The sequence below is a fragment of the Podarcis filfolensis genome (assembly GCF_964270895.1).
Source record: "Podarcis filfolensis genome assembly, chromosome: Z".
Classification (NCBI taxonomy): Eukaryota; Metazoa; Chordata; class Lepidosauria; order Squamata; family Lacertidae; genus Podarcis; species Podarcis filfolensis.
This window is the reverse complement of record NC_139617.1, coordinates 20055216-20076720: the sequence shown is the minus strand read 5'-3', so window position 1 is coordinate 20076720 and position 21505 is coordinate 20055216. Positions and strand designations below refer to the sequence as shown.

The window sequence follows — 21505 nt, the reverse complement described above, 5'->3', positions numbered from 1 at the left end:
GTACATGGAGATCCTCCAACTCCACTGTAAGAGCTTCATTCATTGGGATTGCCCCCTCTGTTGAAAAAGAATGGGAAAGTCTACATTCCTGAAGCTAAATATGCAGGTTGTAGATCACATGAGGTTCTGAATTGAAACACATCCATCCAATTTAAGCCTGATTTATATATACTTTACCTGTGGCATGGTTGCCATTTCCTGGTGGTGGGATTCTTTGGAACATTTGGATGATTCTCTTGTGTGGTTACAAGGATTGCATGGGCAAAATAGTTCAGAGCTCCACCATTTCTGAATATTTGTGGGGAGTGGGAATGTGATGGCTAGTCACTCCCAACATGGAAATGCTCGTTTGGTCATACCCCATGATACCTCTGCATCCATTTAAATATATAAAAGTGCCCACTATTCCCATGTTGCTTTCACAAATTTAGCTGAAAATGTGGGTGCCAGGGGGCATAACCAGAGAGATGTGGCAATCTTTAGGCAAGGCTGTTCAGCACAGTATATCTTTCCCTCTCACATGTTCTATGAATGCATGGGGAGGTTCTTTGAAAACACTATTTCAAAAGGATACAGTGGTACCTCAGGTTACAAACACCTCTGGTTACAAACACTTTGGGTTACAGACTCCGCTAACCTGGAAGTAATACCTCGGGTTAAGAACTTTACCTCAGGATGAGAACAGAAATTGCACAGTGGCAGCGGGAGGCCTCATTAGCTAAAGTGGTACTTCAGGTGAAGAACAGTTTCAGGTTAAGAATGGACCTTTGGAATGAATTAAGTTCGGAACCAGAGGTACCACTGTATTTGGTTGTCAAAAGATTGACCCAAAGGGCTACCCTTGATGCAGCCTTCAGCTCCTTCTGAGAAGTGCAGCCACAAACAGGTATAATGACATTAAAAATACCACAGCGAAAACATCACTTTGAAGAGATAATTTACATTACCAAAGGTATTCTGTGTTCATCGGGAAGCCATACTTTCCCTATAAAATCACAATCTTGAAGTTTCTTCATTTTTGTTTTCAGAAAGATCCTGAAGCAGGGTGATGTTGTTATGCTGCCTCCAGTTTCATTAGTGAGTTAACTCCCACGTTGCCCTGCCCAGAAGATCACAAGAGAAAAGGCATAAATTAAAAAGAAATATCGAGACAAATGTATGAATAAAATTTCCAGTATTCAGACAGAGCTGCAAAACCCACTTGTCAGCAGAGAAATGCCATTAAGTCCTTTAGGAACTCATTAATAGATTAACATTTGGATGAGTAATTATAGCTGCACTAGAAATAAAAATAAACAAGCAAGCCTTAGCATCACAGCTCCTCTAAACACTTGGCACACAAGTGAAGATCAATACTATGAAATATCACTGCTGGAAGTACTAAGGTCAAGTTGATTATGTCAAGAATAGATATGCTCTGCATGTGTGTGTATCTGTGTGTTATGTATATGTTGTTGTGAGTTGGGCTGACTTGATCACTGTGAATGGGTAGTTTGGGCCCTGGCAAAAGCCATCTTCTGTCATGTGGTACCCATTGGTACTGAACTTATAAAGGGGCTATGCAGAATGCATGGACTAACACACTACTGATAACCACCACTCCCCCATGGCTGATGCATGATCTTATCTATTTGAAGCAGACATGGGTGTATATGCATAGGGTTCCATCCATGGAAATGAGAATGCTAATGTCAATACTTCCACATGTATGAATCCCTTTAGGGTGTTGGCATCTAGTGGGAACAGTTAGCCAGTGCATTCCAGACAGCCCCTTAACAAATTCATGGGTGACTTACATTTAAAACCAAAACATAAAAATGCAAATAAAACATAAATGTTCTCATGCAAACTCCTACAGTTAAATCACATGTGTGCGGGCGTGCACACACACACACAACCGCCACTTGACCAATAACAGCTACAGAAAGCTTTGGCAGCACACTAACAGCACTAAAGTAGGACTAAAGGTAATGTTAAATGCTTTTTAATGACTGGATGGTCTGCTGAAGTTCAGCAGTTCATTTGCAGGGGAGTAGGGTATGAGAAAAATGTCCTGCAGGTTGCATTTCTGTACATGTGTTAGAAGGGGGATGCAAAGGGAAATAGGACACTTATTGGTAAATGATATTATTATTATTAGTATTATTAAGCCCATATGTGTTTGTCTATTTTAAACTGGCAGCAGTTTCAGTTTGTATGGAATGAGAAAGGAACAGAGAGAACTGGTAATTTCTCTACGGAGCTATTTATTAATTATTTTACTTTGAACAATGTATATAAACTGTTCAACTTTTAAAAAATGCAAAGCAATGTACCAAAAGTTTAAAAAAAATGCAAAGCAATGTACCAAAAGTAAGAAGAACGGTGCATAATGAAATAATATGAAACCAATAAGAAATGCAATAATTTCACATATCCACAATAACCAGCAATATACATGACTCTCAGACTAATCTTGGAAAGCTTTGGTAAAGAGAAATGCTTTTAGAATGGTGGCATAGAAGGCAAGGCTCTGCCACCCAGCTACTGGAGCATTGGGTGGCAGATGCTGGTGGCGTGCAGTGATGGCAAAATGTTGGTGCACAATTGAGTTGTCTTTAATTCTTACGCCATTCTGTGCAGTGAAGGACGCTGTCCCTTTGCCAGTGCTGAAGTAAGATTCAAATACCACCTCCTTCCCTACAGACCCTCTCAGGTGTTAAGATTGGAAAAGCTGCCCTCTTAAGACTCATGCCACCCTAAGAAGTTCTTCAGGTGATAGCTGAGGAGAGGGCATTATCTGTGGTTTGACTGGTGCCTTCGTTATACACCTTTAGGTGCCAGGCTAAAATGTTCCTGTTTAACTAGACGTTTGGCTGATTGACATCTTATGCCTTTTTAAATGTGTTGTCGAAGGGGAGGTGGTTATTGGTTGTCTTTGTTTTGATTTTTAGTATGGATAGATGGATGGATGAACAGACGGATGGATGAACGGGCGGATGGACAGAGAGACAGACAGATGATAGATGATAGATAGATAGATAGATGATAGATAGATGATAGATAGATAGATAGATAGATAGATAGATAGATAGATAGATAGATAGATGGTGGTAATCTTATGTTGTTAACCGCCCTGAAATCTACAGGTATACAAATTTTAATAAAGATAATAATAATAATGATGGACCAGCACTTCGAATTGTCCCCAAAATTGATCTGGAAGCCAGCACAGATTAGACAAAGATAAAGTAATGTGCTCCCCCACAAAATCCCAGATAGTACGGTTGCCACTGCGTTTTGCACTAGTTGAAGTTTCCAAACATTCTTCAACGGTAATTCCATGCAGGTCTACTTTATCTAGGAAAGGGTGCAGCTGGTACTCCAGCCAAAGCTGTGCAAAATTGCCCCTGGCCATGTGTGCCACCTGGCAATCCAGGAGCACCTGCAGACTGCAAACCTGGTCCTTTAAGTAGAGTGCAATCCTATTGACAGCAGGCTTTAGTTTTGTTGTAGCAGTCTTCTAATACAGGAATGGGGAATCTGTGGCTCTCTGGTTCCCCTGCAACTCCTACCACTCCTGACCATTGGCCATGCTTGGCTGGACCTGACAAGAGCTGGAGTCCAAGCACCACAGGTTCCCCTTGCACTTTTCTGATATTTTCTTCTCTCTGAGTGAGTAGTAATTCACTATTCAGAAGGAAGCCTTTAATGTATTGGGCTAGCGGAACAACAGCTATTTCAGGAGAACAAAACTGAAATACATGAAGAGTGACACGGGGCTGTAAAATTCAGAAACGACAGAATGAAGTCATCAAGGTGTAAAAAAAAGATTTCAGGCTTTGAGCTTTGCAATTTTTCTATTGAAATGTCCTCATTGATTTGTTACAAATACTGTTAACCCTGTGTTTGGAAAATGGCGGGGACATTATCGCTTGTGTTCTCATTTGTAATAAAATAGATTAACTTGCTGTGAAATTTTAACTAGACGGAGACACAACAGTAGCTACCTAATGAACCACAGCTCATTGCTGTTAAGTAGCTTAATAGATGCATACTGATTACGGGGCTGAAAAATGGATCTGTTTACGTGCAAAGAAGAAACTGCTCGCATATATTAAGGGGCAAAAAGAGAATCACAACTGCCTTCCATTATAGAGAACGTCTCAATCCACATCCTGGTTCTCATTGCTGGGTCTTCATTTATCACCAAGTGCCATCTAAATGTAGTTTGTCAAGAGTCCAGACCTCTAGGGAGCTCCACTACTGCCTACCTGGGAAATGGAAATCCTTCTCACATCAAGCATGTGCCCACATGTTTAGTTAGCAATGATGCAAATTTGCTTTCTCTTTCCAAACAGGTTCATTATTTGCAAGTTAAGCTGTTCTGTCATTGTTCCATTAGGCCAGAGACTACAACTCCCATCTTTCCTGACCATTGGCCATGCTGGCTGGAGTTGATGGGAGTTGGAGTCCAACAACATCTGGAGGTCCACAGGTTCTGCTTTAAAGTCTTGAATCAAAGGGGTTTCTTTGGGGCGAGTAAGGGATTGGAAACTAAGGAAAAACCCTCTTCAAATGCATGCAATAGATGGGAAGAATTCAAAAAACAGAACCAACACTTCCTTGTTTCTCTCTCAGGTCCTCTCTCAGTTTAGGTAATTTAATCCAGAGGCCATTTTCACTGCCCAAAATAGTAGTGCCTATTGTTCTCCTTCTTTTCTTACCAATATAGTTATAATCTCTGCAATAATATCCTACAGGTCCCCTGGGAAGAGAGAAGGAAAAAACACCCAATGTTTGTTTAAAACTGATTTAAATCAAAAATGCCCTCAAGATACAGAGGCACAAAAGGCCTTGAATAGATTACGATCTGTTTAAGGTTAACAAATATTTTTAATTAGTAGACAAATAGTACAGCAATTAAATGCTTCTCTTTTAAGTTTTATTAGTTATTGTATGTTCATTAAATAAGAGATAATGAGTTAAAAAGCATGTCCGTTGAGGATTAACCACTGTATAATAGATAGGCATCTGTTACATGATTTTGAGGTTCACTTGGCATTGAATGTCCAATAACTATCCTATTAAAAAAACGAATTTCAGGCAACATTTTCAGTGCTGTGTGTTTGGAATAGACAAATGCTACGTACAGTATTACAATTAGGAAACTCTGTTCTAGAACCCCCTGCACAGCCTGCTGGAAGCAGAGCTTGAAAAATGAGGCCTGATTAGTAGCTTGGCAACTTAACACATTGCCAAAACAGAGGAAGCTTCCTTATACTGAGTCACATCATTAGACCATCTAGCTCAATGTTGTCTACACTGACCAACAGCAGCTTCCAAGATCTCAGAGGGGGCCCTACCTGAAGATGTTGAACCTGGGGCATTATTCATGCAGAACAGATGCTCTACCACTGAGTAGTGGCCCTCCTCTCCCAAGAGGACATGTATCACCAACAGAGGACACAAAGAGGATAGATTTACATAAAATTTGCATGTGTTAATTTGTAGGTATAGAAAATTGGAAATAATTACTGTGATTTAAATAGTGGGTTGAAACTGTGACCAGTGTGCCTGCTTAGTCTGCTGTCCAGCTGCTAACCACTGATGGGCAGCTTCAGGACTCATGATCTCCCTTCTTTTTTATCTTTAAATTGGACCTTGATCAATCAGCACTTGAAACAGAGAACTGTATTCCGTATAGTAGGATACCTTACTGACTAGGGAAGCCGAAGCCTAAAATAAAAAATCACTGGACAGGGTCTGGCATCAGCACGGAGAGAGATTAGAGCTGCAACAGGTGGTGAGAAAGAGGTCTTTGATGGATCTAAGGATGGAGCCTCTCAGACTTTGGCAAACCTTGAGGTAGAGCCTAGCAGATGTAGGTGGACCCAGTCCATAGAACAGAACACAAAGCAATTCAGCAAAGTTGTGCAGCAGGAGTGGCTAGCCTTTGGCTCCCCAGATGTTCCTGAACTACAACCCTCACTATTCCTGGCCATTGACCATGCTGTTTGGGGCTGATGGGAGTTGTAGTTCAGCAAGATCTGGAGAGTCACAGGCTACCCCACCCCTGGTGTACAGCATAAAAATGCATTGGGGGTAAAAAAAAAAAGACTGTCCTTTGGGTAACTGATCTTGAAAGTGTATTCTAAAGTAACACCAAATACTATTTGATTGCTTTAATTGCTTACTATGACATGGTCATCTCACACAGCCACTGCCTTAGCTTGTGCCCTAGGTATTAAGGAGTGGAGTTAAAGCATCCCCCCCCCCCACTCACACCTCTCTGGGCTCTTTTCCTCCTTTGACTTTCTCTCACCAGAGCACTCTGGGGCTGGTTGATGCCTGATTGCCTTTTGAACAGCCACCGACAGCACTCTCCCTACCTGCTATTCCCAGTGGTCTTGAGGTCTTGAGTCCCCCTTGTATTCAAAGGCACTGCAACAGAGCCATGCGGGCATGCATTCCTGCTCTCCCTGTTGACTACCCTTCTCTGCCTCTTCTGCTGAGGCACCTAGGATAGTACTGTCTTGGCAGATATATGTGTGTGTTCTGATATGTTTGGGGGATGGCCTAGCCATCAGTGTGAATTGGGGCAGCAGTGATGTACTCCAAATACTTTATTTTAACGTGCTTCTTCTTTCTAAAGGAGAGAATTCATGACAGCCCTTCACCAGCCCCGTCCATGGAAGAGAGTCAGCGGCCCGGGAGTCATGCCTCTTCACACCAGAGCAGCAGCATTTCAAGTTCTCCATCGCAGCTTGACAACACATCAGATAGAATTGGTTGGTACCCTATTCATGGCGACTGTTCTGATGCCACTGATGTCTGAAAGTGTCCTTTGTCAAAGATCTCTCACAAGTGACAGGTGGAAAGAAAGCTAATTGTAGGAAGTGAGCATATATCCAAAGGATGCAAACAAGAAATAATGACTGGGGTGGCAATAACATTTAATCAGTTAGATTAGCCACTTAAGAGCACAAGCCTAAGATTGTTCTCAGAGAGGTTCATCCCACTGAGTTCAGTTGGATTTATTCCCAAGGAAGATTGCACACCCAATTTTAAGTGGAGAGAGGAATATGATACAAGCTTGTATCCAATTTAATTAGGTAACAGTTATAATTAGTACTTCCTCACAGAATATGCTCTGGTTGGTTTCAGCCCTGAAGAATTTAGGAAACAGATTATATTAGTTTAGGAGAGCTCCTGCAAGTCCGAGTAAAGAATACTGAGCTGGATATACCAATGGTCTGACTCTGTGTAAGGCAGGATACCTACATTCCTATAGCCTCAGTCTGCAATCTGATTGCAACCTGAAAATCGCCGTATTTATTTTAAAATGTTTGCTCTCTGACAACAAACATTCATCAGAGTCATGTAAAGTATGTTGATAATAATAATAATAATATTTTAGAATAGAATCTTAATAGTTCTGTTAAGTATGACAAATGTAATTTTTAATCAATAAAGAAAATAAGAAAGCCAAATATCATATAGTTACCTCATCCATGTGATTTTACAGGTGCTACATTAAAAGAAAAATCTCAGTGGCAAAGATTATTGTCTTTGAACTGTCATCCATCAGTTTGGGTTGTTAACCATCTAGCTGTCTATATCTGTCTATTAAGTGAGAGGAATTACAGATAATTACCAATTCCTTAAATCCTCTGGTCTATTAAAAGCATTTTTCTTCCGAAATGATTTCAATGAATCACTCTTCTTAATTAGTTAATCTGAACATTTCAGAGGAAATCACTCATGTCTCAACTCATCTGCAGTTTTTCACTTTCTTTGTGGTTTTCTTTGTATTGTGCTTGCAGGCTTATTTTCCCCTGTCTGCAAGAACTGGTAATTCCCTCCTTCAATAATAATAATAATAATAATAATAATAAAAAAATCCATTCATTTTGTCCATACCCCTAGACTCCCATTTCTCATGTGTACGGCTAATGGATGGAGGGTGCGCAGTGCTATCTTTCTAGAGAAATAGGTGCCAAAACGCACCATGAACACCTCCTTCGTTCTCTTATAATGGCAATGGTGCCCACTGGAAAGGTGCCGGAACTCAGTTCCTGCTGAAAAAAACCCTGGAGGTGGCATGGAGCTAAGCCTCATGGTCTTGCTCATGGCAAGTGTGCTTATCTGGCTCTTCCCTTCTCACAGAAGACAGAGCCCCCTGTTCTCCTATATGTAATTGGGAGCCCAAGTGATGTGGAGAAAGGTCCAGTGGGAGTATAGCTGGCTGCTCCCTTCAGATATTCACTGAACATGTAGATACCATTGTAGCAGGGCACCGGGGTGTTGGAGTACAGTTGGAGTCTACCTTTAATGCGTTAGGCTTCTATATGGAAGGCATAATGTGGGCTCCTAACACTAGGTGCCTTCTTACACAACCGCTTGAGAATTGATCATACAAGGTGCATGAGCAAATGGTGCACATGATTTTTTCTGAACTTGTGAATGTGTCCAACAAGGTACAAAATATGGGAACTGGGCATTTTTTAAAAAAAGTGAAAGATAATTCCTAGAAATGGTGGTGGTTTATATTTGAATGATCTAACTGGTGTGCATTTTCACATTCCATAGCAATTTTGCAGGCATCCATTACTAGACTCCAGTTGCCAGTATTGATCACAGAGCAGGGATGGAGAACCTTTGGTCCTCTGGATGTCAGACTGCAACTCCCATCATCCTTGGCCATTGGCTAGGGCTGATGGGATCTGAAGTCCAGCAACATCTAGAAGACCACAAGTTATCTATCACTGACATAGGTGAGGAAAAGTATTTTGCAAATTCACTTAGAGATGTGACCTCTCTCACACTAGGAAATAGTATCACTTGGTATTTCAGAGAGCATAAATGGATTGACATTTGAATATACCTCAGGCAGATTAGTAGAATATCATCAGTGGTGATAAAGGAGACAACTAAATATTTATGTGAAAGCATCTGTAGTAGGAAGAGTAGGTATCCCTCCTGCTAAGGCTTGCTTCAGTTGACACAATCCCACACTGCAATCATGGTGAGGTTAAGCTTTAAAAACATCTGTGAATTCTTTGCAGTGGCCAAAAAGTTAACTATTCTGATTTCTCTGGCTGGGATGTAATGTAGCCCAGTCAAGGGCCACCAGTGGAAAAAGGACACCGAATAACTAAAAGGATGTGATCTGAAGGCCCTTTCCCATCTGACTTTGTATGAATTGGCCAGCTATGTTGAAGCTCTTGGGCTTCGCAAATCTCTTACCCACTAGCTAAAGCAGTGTTCATTATAAAGCCTGATCCTTGGTGGCAGGTATGTGGCACAATACATTTCCAGTTCCTGAATATCAATCTCAAGAAGATTGAGTGCCCCCAAGAATATAGTAATCACTCTTCACTGTTGTACATTGAGGATATTGTTTATAATTTTGGCAAATATGCAGGTCGATGACCCTCACTCTTTCTCCTTCTTCACTCTGTCATGCCCATTCTTTTAGGCATGCTGCCAACTAATAGAGAGGGTGAACCTGTGGATCAAGAGCCTGGGCCCAACCCGAAGAAACTCCTGAAGGAAAAAGGTAATGTCCTCTAATATTTCGTTCTTCACAAAGGATCACAGACTGGATTCACTGCACTCTTCCTGTCTGTTGAAAAATGATCACAGTAGCTAAGTGTGTAGCTTTCATTTGGTTTTAGGTTGCAGTTAGATGGCATTTGTTGCAAAGCCCCCCGCCCCCTCTGTGCTCTGTCTTCTAACCGTGGAGAACAAACAGACAAACAAACAAACAAACTCTGTCTGGTTCATAGGCTACAAGTTCTGCTTACGTGGTTCAATCAGTTATTAGGGATATTGGTGAGCTTCTTTCATGTAGAGGTAAAACAGCTGATTCAGACCTCTGAGGCCTCACATTTCATGGAAATAAACACACCAGAGATAGGGACAGACAGGAAAGCAACCCACAAGTATAGACCTGAAGTTCAAAAGAGCCAGGTTTTATTCATTGGGAAGAGAGCATTTCACAGGTTGACGGAAATAATACATTATTTCAACACAAAGATAGATGTTGATGCCCTTGGATAGGGGTATCTATTCCTGAATAGTTCTAGAGGACCAATACCAAGTGTAGTGCAGGGGTAGCCTTGAGATATTAGGGTCTTGAACTCCATAAGGCTACATATATCAAACCCTGTATTGAAATACCCATCTGGTTCCTTCTTGTCTTGCCTTCAGACACCAGATCAAGACACTGTTTTTTCAGTATACTTTTGCTGTCCATGGTGAAAGACAATACACACACACACACACACACACACACACACATGCCACGTACAGAAGCTGCCTAGTTTGGCAGCTGAATCTTACTCTGATAGTGGTAACAGGATAGTGGCCTCCACTGTACCTGAAGCTACTGCATTGATGAGGGTGCAGCATAGGTTCAAAAGCACAAAGGGACATAACCACCAGGCCCTTGGTCCACCTAGTTCAGTATTGTCTACACTGACTGGCAGCAGCTCTCCGAGGTTTCAGACAGGGGGCAAAATAATAATAATCCCAGCTTCACCTGGAGATGTTATGGGTTGAACATGGCACCTTCTGCGTGTCAAGCAAATGTTCTACCTCTGAGCTATGGCTGTTCCCTTGTAACGTGGCTCTTGGGAATGTGTCCCAGCATTTGTCACCTGAGTGGTCATCTTATCAGAGTTAGGTCCTGGTTTTGCTGCTGCTTCTTCTTTGCTGCTGGTTGCTGCATTCATTGAAGAGTGTATGTGTGTGTTTTGCAATGTCTGAGCTTTCTGGTTGTTGTTTTGTTGCTATGAAGGACCATATGAATGGAAAAGCAGAGTGAACATGTCTACATAAATAAATTCATGTATAATATGGTATGCAAAAATAGATTAAATATGAATATGACTAAATATTTTGAGTGCTTACTGTGACTCAGCAAGTTGGCTGAAAGTTGCATTTCTGAATACAGTTTTTCCCCCTAGAACACCCATTTTGGAGTGAGCCTGTGGCTACAGATTATTGGAAGTTATATGGCAAAATTATACAAATTTTGATTCACACTCCAACAAAATTATACCAAGCAGATGAATATTAAATAGGGAATGCCAGTTCAGGAGTGCAAATTCTGCAGTCATATCTGGGCTGTTCCTTGTAGCTTACCTATATACTTCTGTTACTTGTGTTTTGTATACAGTATTTCCTTCCGTAATATTTGTATATTTGTATGAAATGTGAGCCTCATTTTTCATACCCTGACTGTTTGTCTTTACCAAGAAAAATAATAATAATAGTGTTTATTCCTGTGAAGGTTTTCAAAGTTATTATTAAGGTGGTATGTAGTTAACTCAAAATTATCAACATTTATTAAGTATGACAAGTCAGCAATTTACACAAGCATGGAAAACATATGTTTTCACATCTGGTTTGAGTAATATCATCATGATTTTTAAAATGATTTATAGCTCTGCAGGCCATAAAATGCCAGCTTTGCTGTAGCTTGGAGTTTTTCAGTCATTGAGCAAATTACTAAAAGCATGTAATGGGGGCAGGGTGGGGGAGCAGGGGAGTGAGGGAGAGGTGTTTGCCAGCGTCTTAAATGTAACTCCAAAAGTTTGGTATTCCATAACAATTAGCAGGGCAACTTGTGCAAAATCCAGCTACAGTTGTTAACACTCCATATTAAGAAGCACTAAAATGCTGACAAGGTGATCTTGTTCCTCAGTAGGTAGGGAGCAGAATTCAGAGTCTGTCCCTGTAGGATGCTGCAATAATCAGGACCACCTAGGGGCAGGGAAGAGGGGTTGCAGGTCCAGATCCAGCAGGGGAGCCAAACTGTGAGCTTTCATAAAAAAAAAGTGTCCCTAGCACATGTGGAATGAAAGTTATGAAGCAAAATGCGCAGGCACCATTTGAAGCAATTGCTTTGTTAGTTATGAGCTTACCCTTACCTTTCAGTGTGTTTCACCAGTGAGTGAAGTCAGAGGTATGTTTGACAAACACTATAGAGAAGCATAAAGTCACACAAACCAGAGAAGACACAAACATGGCTTCCGAATGGCCAAGGAAATCCCTTCTCCAGACAATACAGAAGAGATTTCCTGGGCCATTTTGAAGCCATGTTTAGGTCAGGGATGGGGGGGGGGGCGCATGTCAAACTAGTTTTTCCTCTAGAATCAGACAATATCAAAAGGCTGCCCTGTTAATTTTTAAGGGACTTTCTGTGTCATTTTGATGCTGCCTCCCCATCTTTTTCCATAGAGAAGTGATTGCTATCCAAATAATATCAACAACAACAACAACAACAACAACAACAACAGAGAAATCAAGAACTGCAGTGTTGTGGTGACAGGACAGTAGTGTGTCCTCTCAAAAGTAGCAGCAAAAACAGGAATTCATGCTCTTTCTAACTCAGATTAAGCTTCATGCTATCTTCTTCTTCTGCTTCTTCTTCAGTATGTGGGTATCAAGTAATTGCCCTGCTAATGGAAATAAAATCAATCATTACCATATATTGCAAGGAGCAGGAGGATTGTTCTCGACGATGTGTAGGCTATGTCATCCCTACAAAGTAGCCCAGTGATGCTATACTTATTTGGGGGGGGGCAAGTAGTGTATGATCTGCTTGCAGTGTAGTACAGTGTTGCTATTCAGTCTCTTTTAGGTAAATGCAGTTGGTGGAGGCAGGGGTTAAACTTATAGCAGCAATGGGCAAGGCAGGTGATTAATTGCTTTAGCACCCATAGAGGAAAAATAGGGGAATTCACTGCTGCTGGTGGTAAAAACTTGTAAATGGAGAGATTAATGTCAAAGACTGAAATACTTTTTGCTCAAAACAAGAAAAAGAAAGTGGTAGCTATTTGACTAAAAATGTCAGGAGTGCTCTGATATGTCAGGAGTGCTCTGATGGTGTTTCCTGCATGGCAGGAGGTTGGACTCGATGGCCCTTGTGGTCTCTTCCAACTCTATGATTCTATGATTCTATGACTTGTTCTGGTAACATTGCTGTAGTTATTAAGGAAAAAATAAATGATCACAACAAATGTTTTTAGAATGCGCAGCTTGCTTTTTAAGAATTTAATGTTGATTTCTCCAGGCATGGGCTTAGTTGCCGTAAATCATCAATCTCCTTTGATCACAACCCCCATCCGAAATGTACTCTTATCTAGTACTGCTAACATAAGATCTACTGACGAAAGGTCTACAGCAACATAACCAGTTTACAACTCATGAAACTTAAGTTCTTTCCACCATTCAGGATTGGCACAGGGGGAAGAACAGGGCTCTTGAGCTGGATGGCAGGCAGAAATCCATCAGGTTAGGCCTTTTCTATTATGGAAATACCTCCTGTTGCTTTGTCCCAGCTCCTGCCAACCTAGCAGTTTGAAAGCATACCAACGCAAGCAGATAAATAGGTACTGCTGCAGCGGGAACGTAAACGGCGTTTACATGCACCCTGGCTTCTGTCACAGTGTCCCGTTGCGCCAGAAGCGGTTTAAGTCATGCTGGTCACATGACCCGGAAAGCTGTCTGCGGACAAACGCCGGCTCCCTTGGCCTGAAAGCAAGATGAGCACCACACCCCATAGTCACCTTTGACTGGGGTTAACCATCCAGGGATCCTTTACCTTTTTTTACCTTTACATCTATGGGGAAAGCTTCACCTGATGGCATTCTGTCTGTCATATATCTTACTTTTTATTTTGTGTACTCTATCCCTCCTACAAAAGAGGGTATGAATGTTCTTATGGCACAAAGTGTATGCAAGTTTTTGTACACTTTTGAGTGTGCGAAGGAGAGCCCAATTCACATGCAGTGTTCTGGGCCCCTAAAAATCATGTCGGCAGCCTTAAGTTTAATTCTCCCCTGTATTGTGTAGTCTCTATAAACTGGAAAATATGAATTTGTTCAAAATAGGCAAGGGAAACAACACACCAACGCTTTTCTACATTTTTGAATATATGGCACTTTTGTTTAGCTGAGGATGGGTAAGCTAGTTTATCACATTTTTGCATGTGTTCATCATAAGTCAATTCCATTTGTGCTTTAATCTGTTAATTTTAAATTGTTCTTTTAATGAGCATGAAAATTTAGCATTTAAACACATATTTAATTGTCCATTTTAAGATGTATTTTTGCCTCAAAATATGCACTTTCAAACATACTTTGTGTTTTTTTTAAATAAATGTTTATTAGGATTTTACAACACATAAAAATCAAACAAAAACATATCAACACAAAAAACAAAAAATACACACTTAATAAAAAACAAGAAAAAGAAAAAGAATCCACTTTTAAATTTCAAGGTTCTATATCCCTCTTTCCTGACCTCCTCACATCTCCCTTTTTCGTGTTCCTCTTTATTCCGTCAAATTCAGCAAATTCTAACCCTCTTTCACATCTCATTTATAATTGTGTACTCCCACTTGTTATATCTCTGATTTCCCCTCTTTTTTAGACCCTTTTTTTCATACCTCTTTTAACCATGTCCCAAATGCCGTGTTACCTTTACATCAACTTTACCTTTACATTCAAGCATACTTTGAGCCAAAAATCGCTCCAGAAGTTTCAGGAATTAGCTAACTTCCAAACCAGACATGGAAGGTGCAACTGAAGTCTGTTCATAGTGGTTTTTACGAACACCAGATTCCTCAAGCGGCCCAAGTTTTAGCAATAGATATCTAAGCTAATTTGTAACACTGTTTTTTGAAAAAGCAATTGCCTACAAATATTGTGAAAGGGCCATATCCTTTTCCCATTTGTTTGTAGAGACTAGGTTGGATTTGGTAAGTTTTATTTTATAAGGGGTGAAATACTGTCTACCTGTGTCTTTAAACCCTGAAATCATTCCCAGTTATTGGGATAATGTACAAATCTCTCTCCCCCTCTGCTTTTTGTTTTGAAGTTTTATTCTGCGTGGCATTGCAGTTTCTGATACTTTCAACCGTTCCAGCATCTGTTATTGTTGCTTTCAGAAACTTTGGAAATAGTTTTGGGGAGGGGAAGGGGTTGCAGTAATAATAGACAGTCTTTCAGATGGACTGTTTTCATTTTTGAGCAAGGGGTGAAAATTAATGAGTTGGAAGATAAGAAAAGATCAGTGATTTGGCTCAGGAACTTAGCTGACTTTCCCCCCCACTCCTTCTCTCTCTGCCTTTTTGGTGTGTTTGTTTTATATGATTCCAGCACCTACTCAACAGAATGCTGTCCAAGAAGAATCAGCCCCCCCCCACACCTCAAACAGTCGCAGTCTAGAATATCAGCATATGTCTTTCGCTTCCCATGAGGTGATCCCAGACTTTATTCTCCCCAAAAAAGAGTAGCAAAGAAGTGCTTCATAAATGGCACAAATCTAGAGGGCAAGCAGATGGAAAGGCAAACTAATATCCTGAGTTGCTGTTTCCACCAATATGCCATGCAAACTGATAAAAATGCTGATGGGCTTAGCATCTATAGCTTTTAAAGCTATAAGCTGAAGTCTTTTAATTTTTTTTAAGAGATCTGAGTTTATGGTGGAGCACTCATTTGGTGAGGGGGCGATTTGTACAATAAAACAATGGCTTTGGGAAAGGGCTGCAGTTCAGTGGTAGAGTGCAGAAAAGCCCAAAGTAAATTCCTGGTTTCTCCAGGTAGGGCTGGCAGAAACTCCTGCCTGAAACACTGGAGAGCTGCTGATAGTCAGTGTGAGCAGTACTGAGCAAGATGAACCAATGGTCTGACTTGGTGTGAGGCAGCTCCTTGTGTTCTTATAGGCTGACCCTGTGGTCTGCTGGAAGAGACAAAATGTTAGGAGCATTGTGTGCTGGCAGGCATGTGGAATAGTGTCTTCTCCGTGGTGACCCCCCAAATTGTGGGATTCAGTACCACGTGAGATCAGGCACATCCCTCTACACTTTTAAACAGGCCTTCAAGACTCAAGATTGACTGAAGGTTCCCCATCTGTATCCTCAAAGGTGGGGTATAAATCAAAACATTCAAAGGGACCAGCTCCCTTCCCTTCCCTCCCACTCGCACCAGTACAACACCGGGAGCAAAACACACGAATGTGAAGTACCTATTGTGAAGTGACCCTAGCAGCAGAATCCTATACATGTTTCCACAGATGTAAGGCCCAATGAGTTCATGGAAGCTTATGCACAGGTAAGTAGGTAGAGGATTGCAGCTTGACAGAAGGGCAGCATAAGGGCTGATACTGGCAGGGTCTGGAATAGGCTGCTGGTAATAGTTCAGTGGCACTGGCAAGTATCTCCCCCACACTGCCATCACAGTTGACTGATGCTTCAGAACTAGTTGACAATAAACCTAATAGGCTAAGGCACTCTATAACTAACCTTTAAATGAGAAGTTGCCCGTTGTTCCTTTAGCAATTAATCCAGTGTTAAGGAATTTAATTGACCACAAGACTACATTATTAAAGGAGCGGGGTGGGTAGGAAACGGTCACCCTAATTGAGACTTGAACCTGTACCCTTTATTTACTGTGCTGCTCAAGATGTGATTTAGGGGTTAATTGACTGGCTAGCATTTCCCTGGCTGCAATTATTTCCTCTAACCAGCGCTAAATGCGCACTGTAGCTAAGACCATTTTTAATGGCATCTTTTGCTATCAGCTCTTAGAATAGTGTCACAAGGACAGCCATGAAAGGCTGACTGGTGGGGCCATGGAAGGATATAAATAAAGAGATTCAAGGTTGTCTTTCAAGTTTCTAGTGAACACATCAAGAAAGAAAGAAAGCGGGTATTGATGTTGATTCACAGTTACAATGGAGGGTGGCTAATTTGCACACGGCTGATCCACACATCCCGTAATTCACACGCAAACCTAAGCAACATCTTTGATGTCATAAGCAATGTTGAATTATCTTGGACCATTGCAGGCTCTTTGTCTTTTGCTAAGCCTTCATTAATCAATACAAAGCTTCTAACTAGCAGACTATTAAATGCCATGGCTGGGAATGATCACATCTCAGAGGTTGAGAGGCTTGGTGTTTTTGTTTTTAACTTCACACAGAATATTTGGGTTTGCCTGATACTTTGGAGCATTGTGCACTGTGTTAAGCTCTGAGCATCACAACCCAAGAAGAGTGGCAATATAATAGGGCCAGTCCAGTGCAGTGTTTTGCGTGTCAGGCTAGGACCAGGGAGGCTCAGGTTCAAATCCTCATTTGGCCGTGAAGCTCACTGGGAGACTCTGGAATCTCTTGCTACTCAGTCCGTTTCACATAATGTTTGTGGTGCCGAAATGGGGAGGAGAGCGGTATATGCTGTTTACAGCTCCTTGGCAGAAAGGCAGAATACAAATTCAGTAAGTAAAAATCACGTTAAGAATGATATGATATTGACTTCCAGATTTTGGGTGTTGCATAGCTTATTCCTATGTGTCCTGTTTTTGAGCTTCATATGGGGCTCCTCACTAAATACAAAGACAGGACAGACCTGTTACTGGTTTATATGGATCTTTGGTCTGAAGCAAGACTCCAGGGAGTTGGAGCATGCCCTGCTGTACCCAACATTGGGGTGAGGTGGAGAATGAGAGGCAAGAGTGACATAGATACCCTTCCTTACAATGGTGGTGCATGATACACAGCTGGGCCTGCCACTTATTATGTCCTTTTCTTTAGCAGGCCTCCCTTAGCATGGTTGGCCTAGGTCAGCATCTTAGTTGTTCTTATTTCTAGACATGAGCCAGCAGTGCAGTGTGGCTGCTAAAAAAAGGTTAATGCAGTGTTGGGCTGCATTAACAAAAGCAATAGTTCTAGTTACAGGTAGGTAGCCATGTTGGTCTGCCGTAGCGGAAACAAAATAAAAAAATTCCTTCCAGTAGCACCTTAGAGACCAACTAAGTTTGTCATTGGTATGAGCTTTCATATGCATGCACACTTTTTCAGATACAAGTGTGCATGCACACAAAAGCTCATACTAGTGATAAACTTAGTTGGTCTCTAAGGTGCTACTGGAAGGAATTTTTTTATTTTGTTTCAAAAAGCAATAGTGTCAGGGTTAATAGTTCCATTTTATTCTATGCTGCTCAGGCCAGCATCTGGAACATGGGGACCACATTTTATGAAGGATGTTGACGAAACAGGAGCATATGCAGAGGGTGGCGATCAAGATGGTAAAGGACTGGGAAATTAAGTCCTGTGAGTTGAAGGAGTTGTGTACATAGTACATTTAGCCTGGAAAAGATTAAGTGGAAACAAGATAAGCATCTTTAGATGTATGGGCAGGTGACATGCAGAAGATAGAGCACATTTATTCTCTGTGGCTCACATTGCAGTTTATTCATTTTTCCTGATTGTCCCTAACAGTTAATTTCTGCATTACATTTGAGCTTTCTCATTACATTAAAAAAGCCAGCTTCCAGAAACATAGTGGAATAAAATGCAAGTTTAGCAAACATATTTTTTCTTATTTTTTCTGGAAGCAAGTAACATATAAATGAGCACTAAATCTGTGCAATTGCATTCCACGATGTTTCTGGAAGTGGCTTTTACACCGTGTAAATGCAGAAATTAACAGTTAGGGAAACATGAGGATGGAACAAACTGCCGTGTGAACACAGCCTGTTTCTCCAGAGGGCAGCCATCTGTCAGGGCTGTTCTAGCCACATTCTGCCTTATAGATCTTTTATCATTTTATCATTATCTTTTTATCTTTATCATTATTACCGTTGTTGTTATATAGATTTATTTTCCCTGGCGGGACCCAATGCAGTTTACAGATACAAACAAGAACTACTAAAAGCATAGAAAATGACAATACTTTAAAACAATTAAATATAATTATAATTACGGTATGTATGTAAATAAAGTATGTTTAAAACATACAAATAGTCACACAAAAACAGCATGGTACCAGCCCTTTCATTAAAAGCAGTCAGTTCCCAATTCCCAGGTTAGAATGTGAATTCTTTCTCTCTTGCTTGGTCCCTTCTGTTATTTTATTAACAAAATCTTTTTACCACTTGATTGTAAAAACAAAACTATTAAGTGGATTACAAAAATGTAGAATGAAACATTGAAATTATCAGTAACACACACACCCCAGTTAAAATAGGTATTTAAAGGGATTATTAAAATCAACAGTATCTAAAAAGAGGTAAAACATATATAACGATATAAAAAAAATGTTTTAAGCAGCTGACAAAAAGAGTATTGCACAGCAATAGGCAGAGAATTCCAAAGTGTAGGTGAAGCCACAATACAAGATTGATTTCATACAAGTGCAAGATTGTGTAGCACTTGTAACAGTACCACTTATGCAAATCAAAGCGGTCAAGCAAGCACATATGGCGGGTTAAGGTGATCCCACAAGTAAAGTGGTCATAAGATGCTTAGGGCTATATATATGTTAATAGTAACAATATGATCTTGGCCCAGGACTTATAAAACTTGATAGGCACAAATTCTTATCAGTTGGGTCCAGACTTAGAGTAAATCCATTGAAATCCATGGGACTCAACTGAACCTGCAGACTATATTAAATCCTGTTTATTGCAATGAGTCGGCTCTAAGCACATCTAAGTTTGGATCCAACCATCTATTTTTAGTGGGTTTATTCAGTCTTCCTGGGGAGATGGGCTCTGCCCAATTCACCAGACCGTGTTTTAGCCTCCATTTGCATGATCCAGTCATCTTCTTTACCTCCTGGTTTGCAGTAAGTTTAGTTGATCTTTGCATCTGAATCACACAAACGGATTACTGCAAGCCATTGTTTCTTCATAAACTAGATATAGAAACCATGCTTTGAAAAGGCTTCCGATTTTGAGTTGGAGGTGAGTGATGGGTAGTGGTAATATTAGCTTGCTCAGTACAGGTGCAACAACCAGTTATACTTCATGCAAACCAGGAAGTGAGGGAGGGAAACGAAACCTGTGAAAGGCTGGGGGTGGAGGGAGGCCAAGGGTCTTTATATAGCAACAGTCAAACCATAGTTTGTCCCGTAACATCTGAACTGGACCAGTGGGTGTACCAAGACATTAATATTTCCACACGCACAATTGGGGGCCTCGGAGACACCATTCTGCAATTGTAAAGTGCACAGGAACCAATTTAGGGCACCTTGTAAAACCCTTAAAGATCTTTGCAATGATTGCGAAGCTAAAAAATGCCCGGCCTGCACAGCCTTGCATGCTGACATACCTTTCTGTCACCATTACTTGGTGAAATAACTGATAGCAATCAATGTGATTATTTCCCGTCGCCAGAACATTTTTATTTTTACTGTGGTATTAGCTGGCTGTATGTTTTGGGAAAGAAGATATAAATATGTTTAGCCTCTGAATATAAGCTCCGTAGAAATGTTATATTACCCACTTGGAAGTGAAACTGTAGGTGACATACTGTTCAGGAACGAGGGCCAGCTTTGCTTACAAATCAGCTGGATGATGAGGTTGCAAAAGTTATATTTTCCCTGCTTTCACTGGTGGAATTTATTAGCTTCTTGGAATTGATTCTGGATGCCTTTCATTTGCCATTGGGCTAAAGTCAGAAGCAAAATGATGATATACCGCATTTTTGCTCACTCATCTTTTTATTGCCTAACTATTGTTATTGAATAAAAGACATTTGATATATTTCAAGAAGGAGACCCAGAACGAGAGAGGGAGAGAGAATGTTTCATTTTCTTTCTTTTTTTAAATGGTCATCCGTTTATTTGAATGCTGGGCTGGCCGGCCACAGTATTGAGCTAGCAGCTGGGGTGAGGGGTTGGGGGGAAAGAAAGGGGGAAAGCATGGAGAGAATAGATCCATTGACGGGGGGAAGCAGTGAGGCCTACAGAGGCTGCCAAAACGTTGTGTCATTTTATTTGCCCGGGAAGAATGGACCGGAGCAAAGTTAATATCGATGCAGTGTATGAAAGTGTTTGAGTCGTTATCTCTGGGAAGATAATGTGAACTCAGCAGTATCATTGCTTTGATCTTTGGTTAAAGTCTTAACAAAACTAGATTGCCGTTTGACTGACAACCTTGTCAAGGAATGAATGAAGACTGACACTCCAATATTGAAAATGCAGCGTTTACAGAAGTTTTTTGAGTCCCAAGTTTTCTCATGACACTGCTGCTTTTGTGGAAGACTGAATTTCACATTTATTTCCACCACCCCCCACAAAAAATAATGAAAATAATAAAATATATACCTTGCCGGCTACAGCAGAAACTTACAATTTTTAGTCTCCCGGCTGCCAAAAGCTGCTGCCTTTCCTGACAAAGTTGTTTTTGATGTGTTCATGCTAGCAGTACAACCAAACAATCTCAGCTTGGCAACACTGGGATTTATCGTTTGGAACAGATACTGCTCTGGCAGTTTTCGAGAGTCAAACGAAATTATGAACTCTGCTGCTCAGATGCAGGTGCCCATGTTTTCCCCCATTGAGAGTTGCTTTTATTATTATTTTTTATTATCTCCTTTTTTAAGATCTTTAACCTGCTACATCTCAAGGGCTCAAATAAATAGCAGTAATTTACAAGGGCGGGGCAACAAACTAATTAACTATCGAATACAATGCCAAGTGAAGCATTACAACTGCCTTACTGTATAT

General features: G+C 40.8%; 1 protein-coding gene across 11 annotated transcripts in view; it reads left to right on the top strand.

Moving 5' to 3' along the window:
- DACH2 (dachshund family transcription factor 2) overlaps positions 1 to 21505 on the top strand; it is a 333515-nt gene that overhangs the window by 269765 nt on the left and 42245 nt on the right. For all 11 annotated transcript variants that reach the window (XM_083595941.1, XM_083595936.1, XM_083595937.1 and 8 more), the window contains 2 exons: positions 6635 to 6770; positions 9461 to 9541. In XM_083595941.1, the coding sequence (XP_083452067.1) occupies positions 6635 to 6770; positions 9461 to 9541 (217 nt within the window). The remainder of the gene's footprint in view (positions 1 to 6634; positions 6771 to 9460; positions 9542 to 21505) is intronic.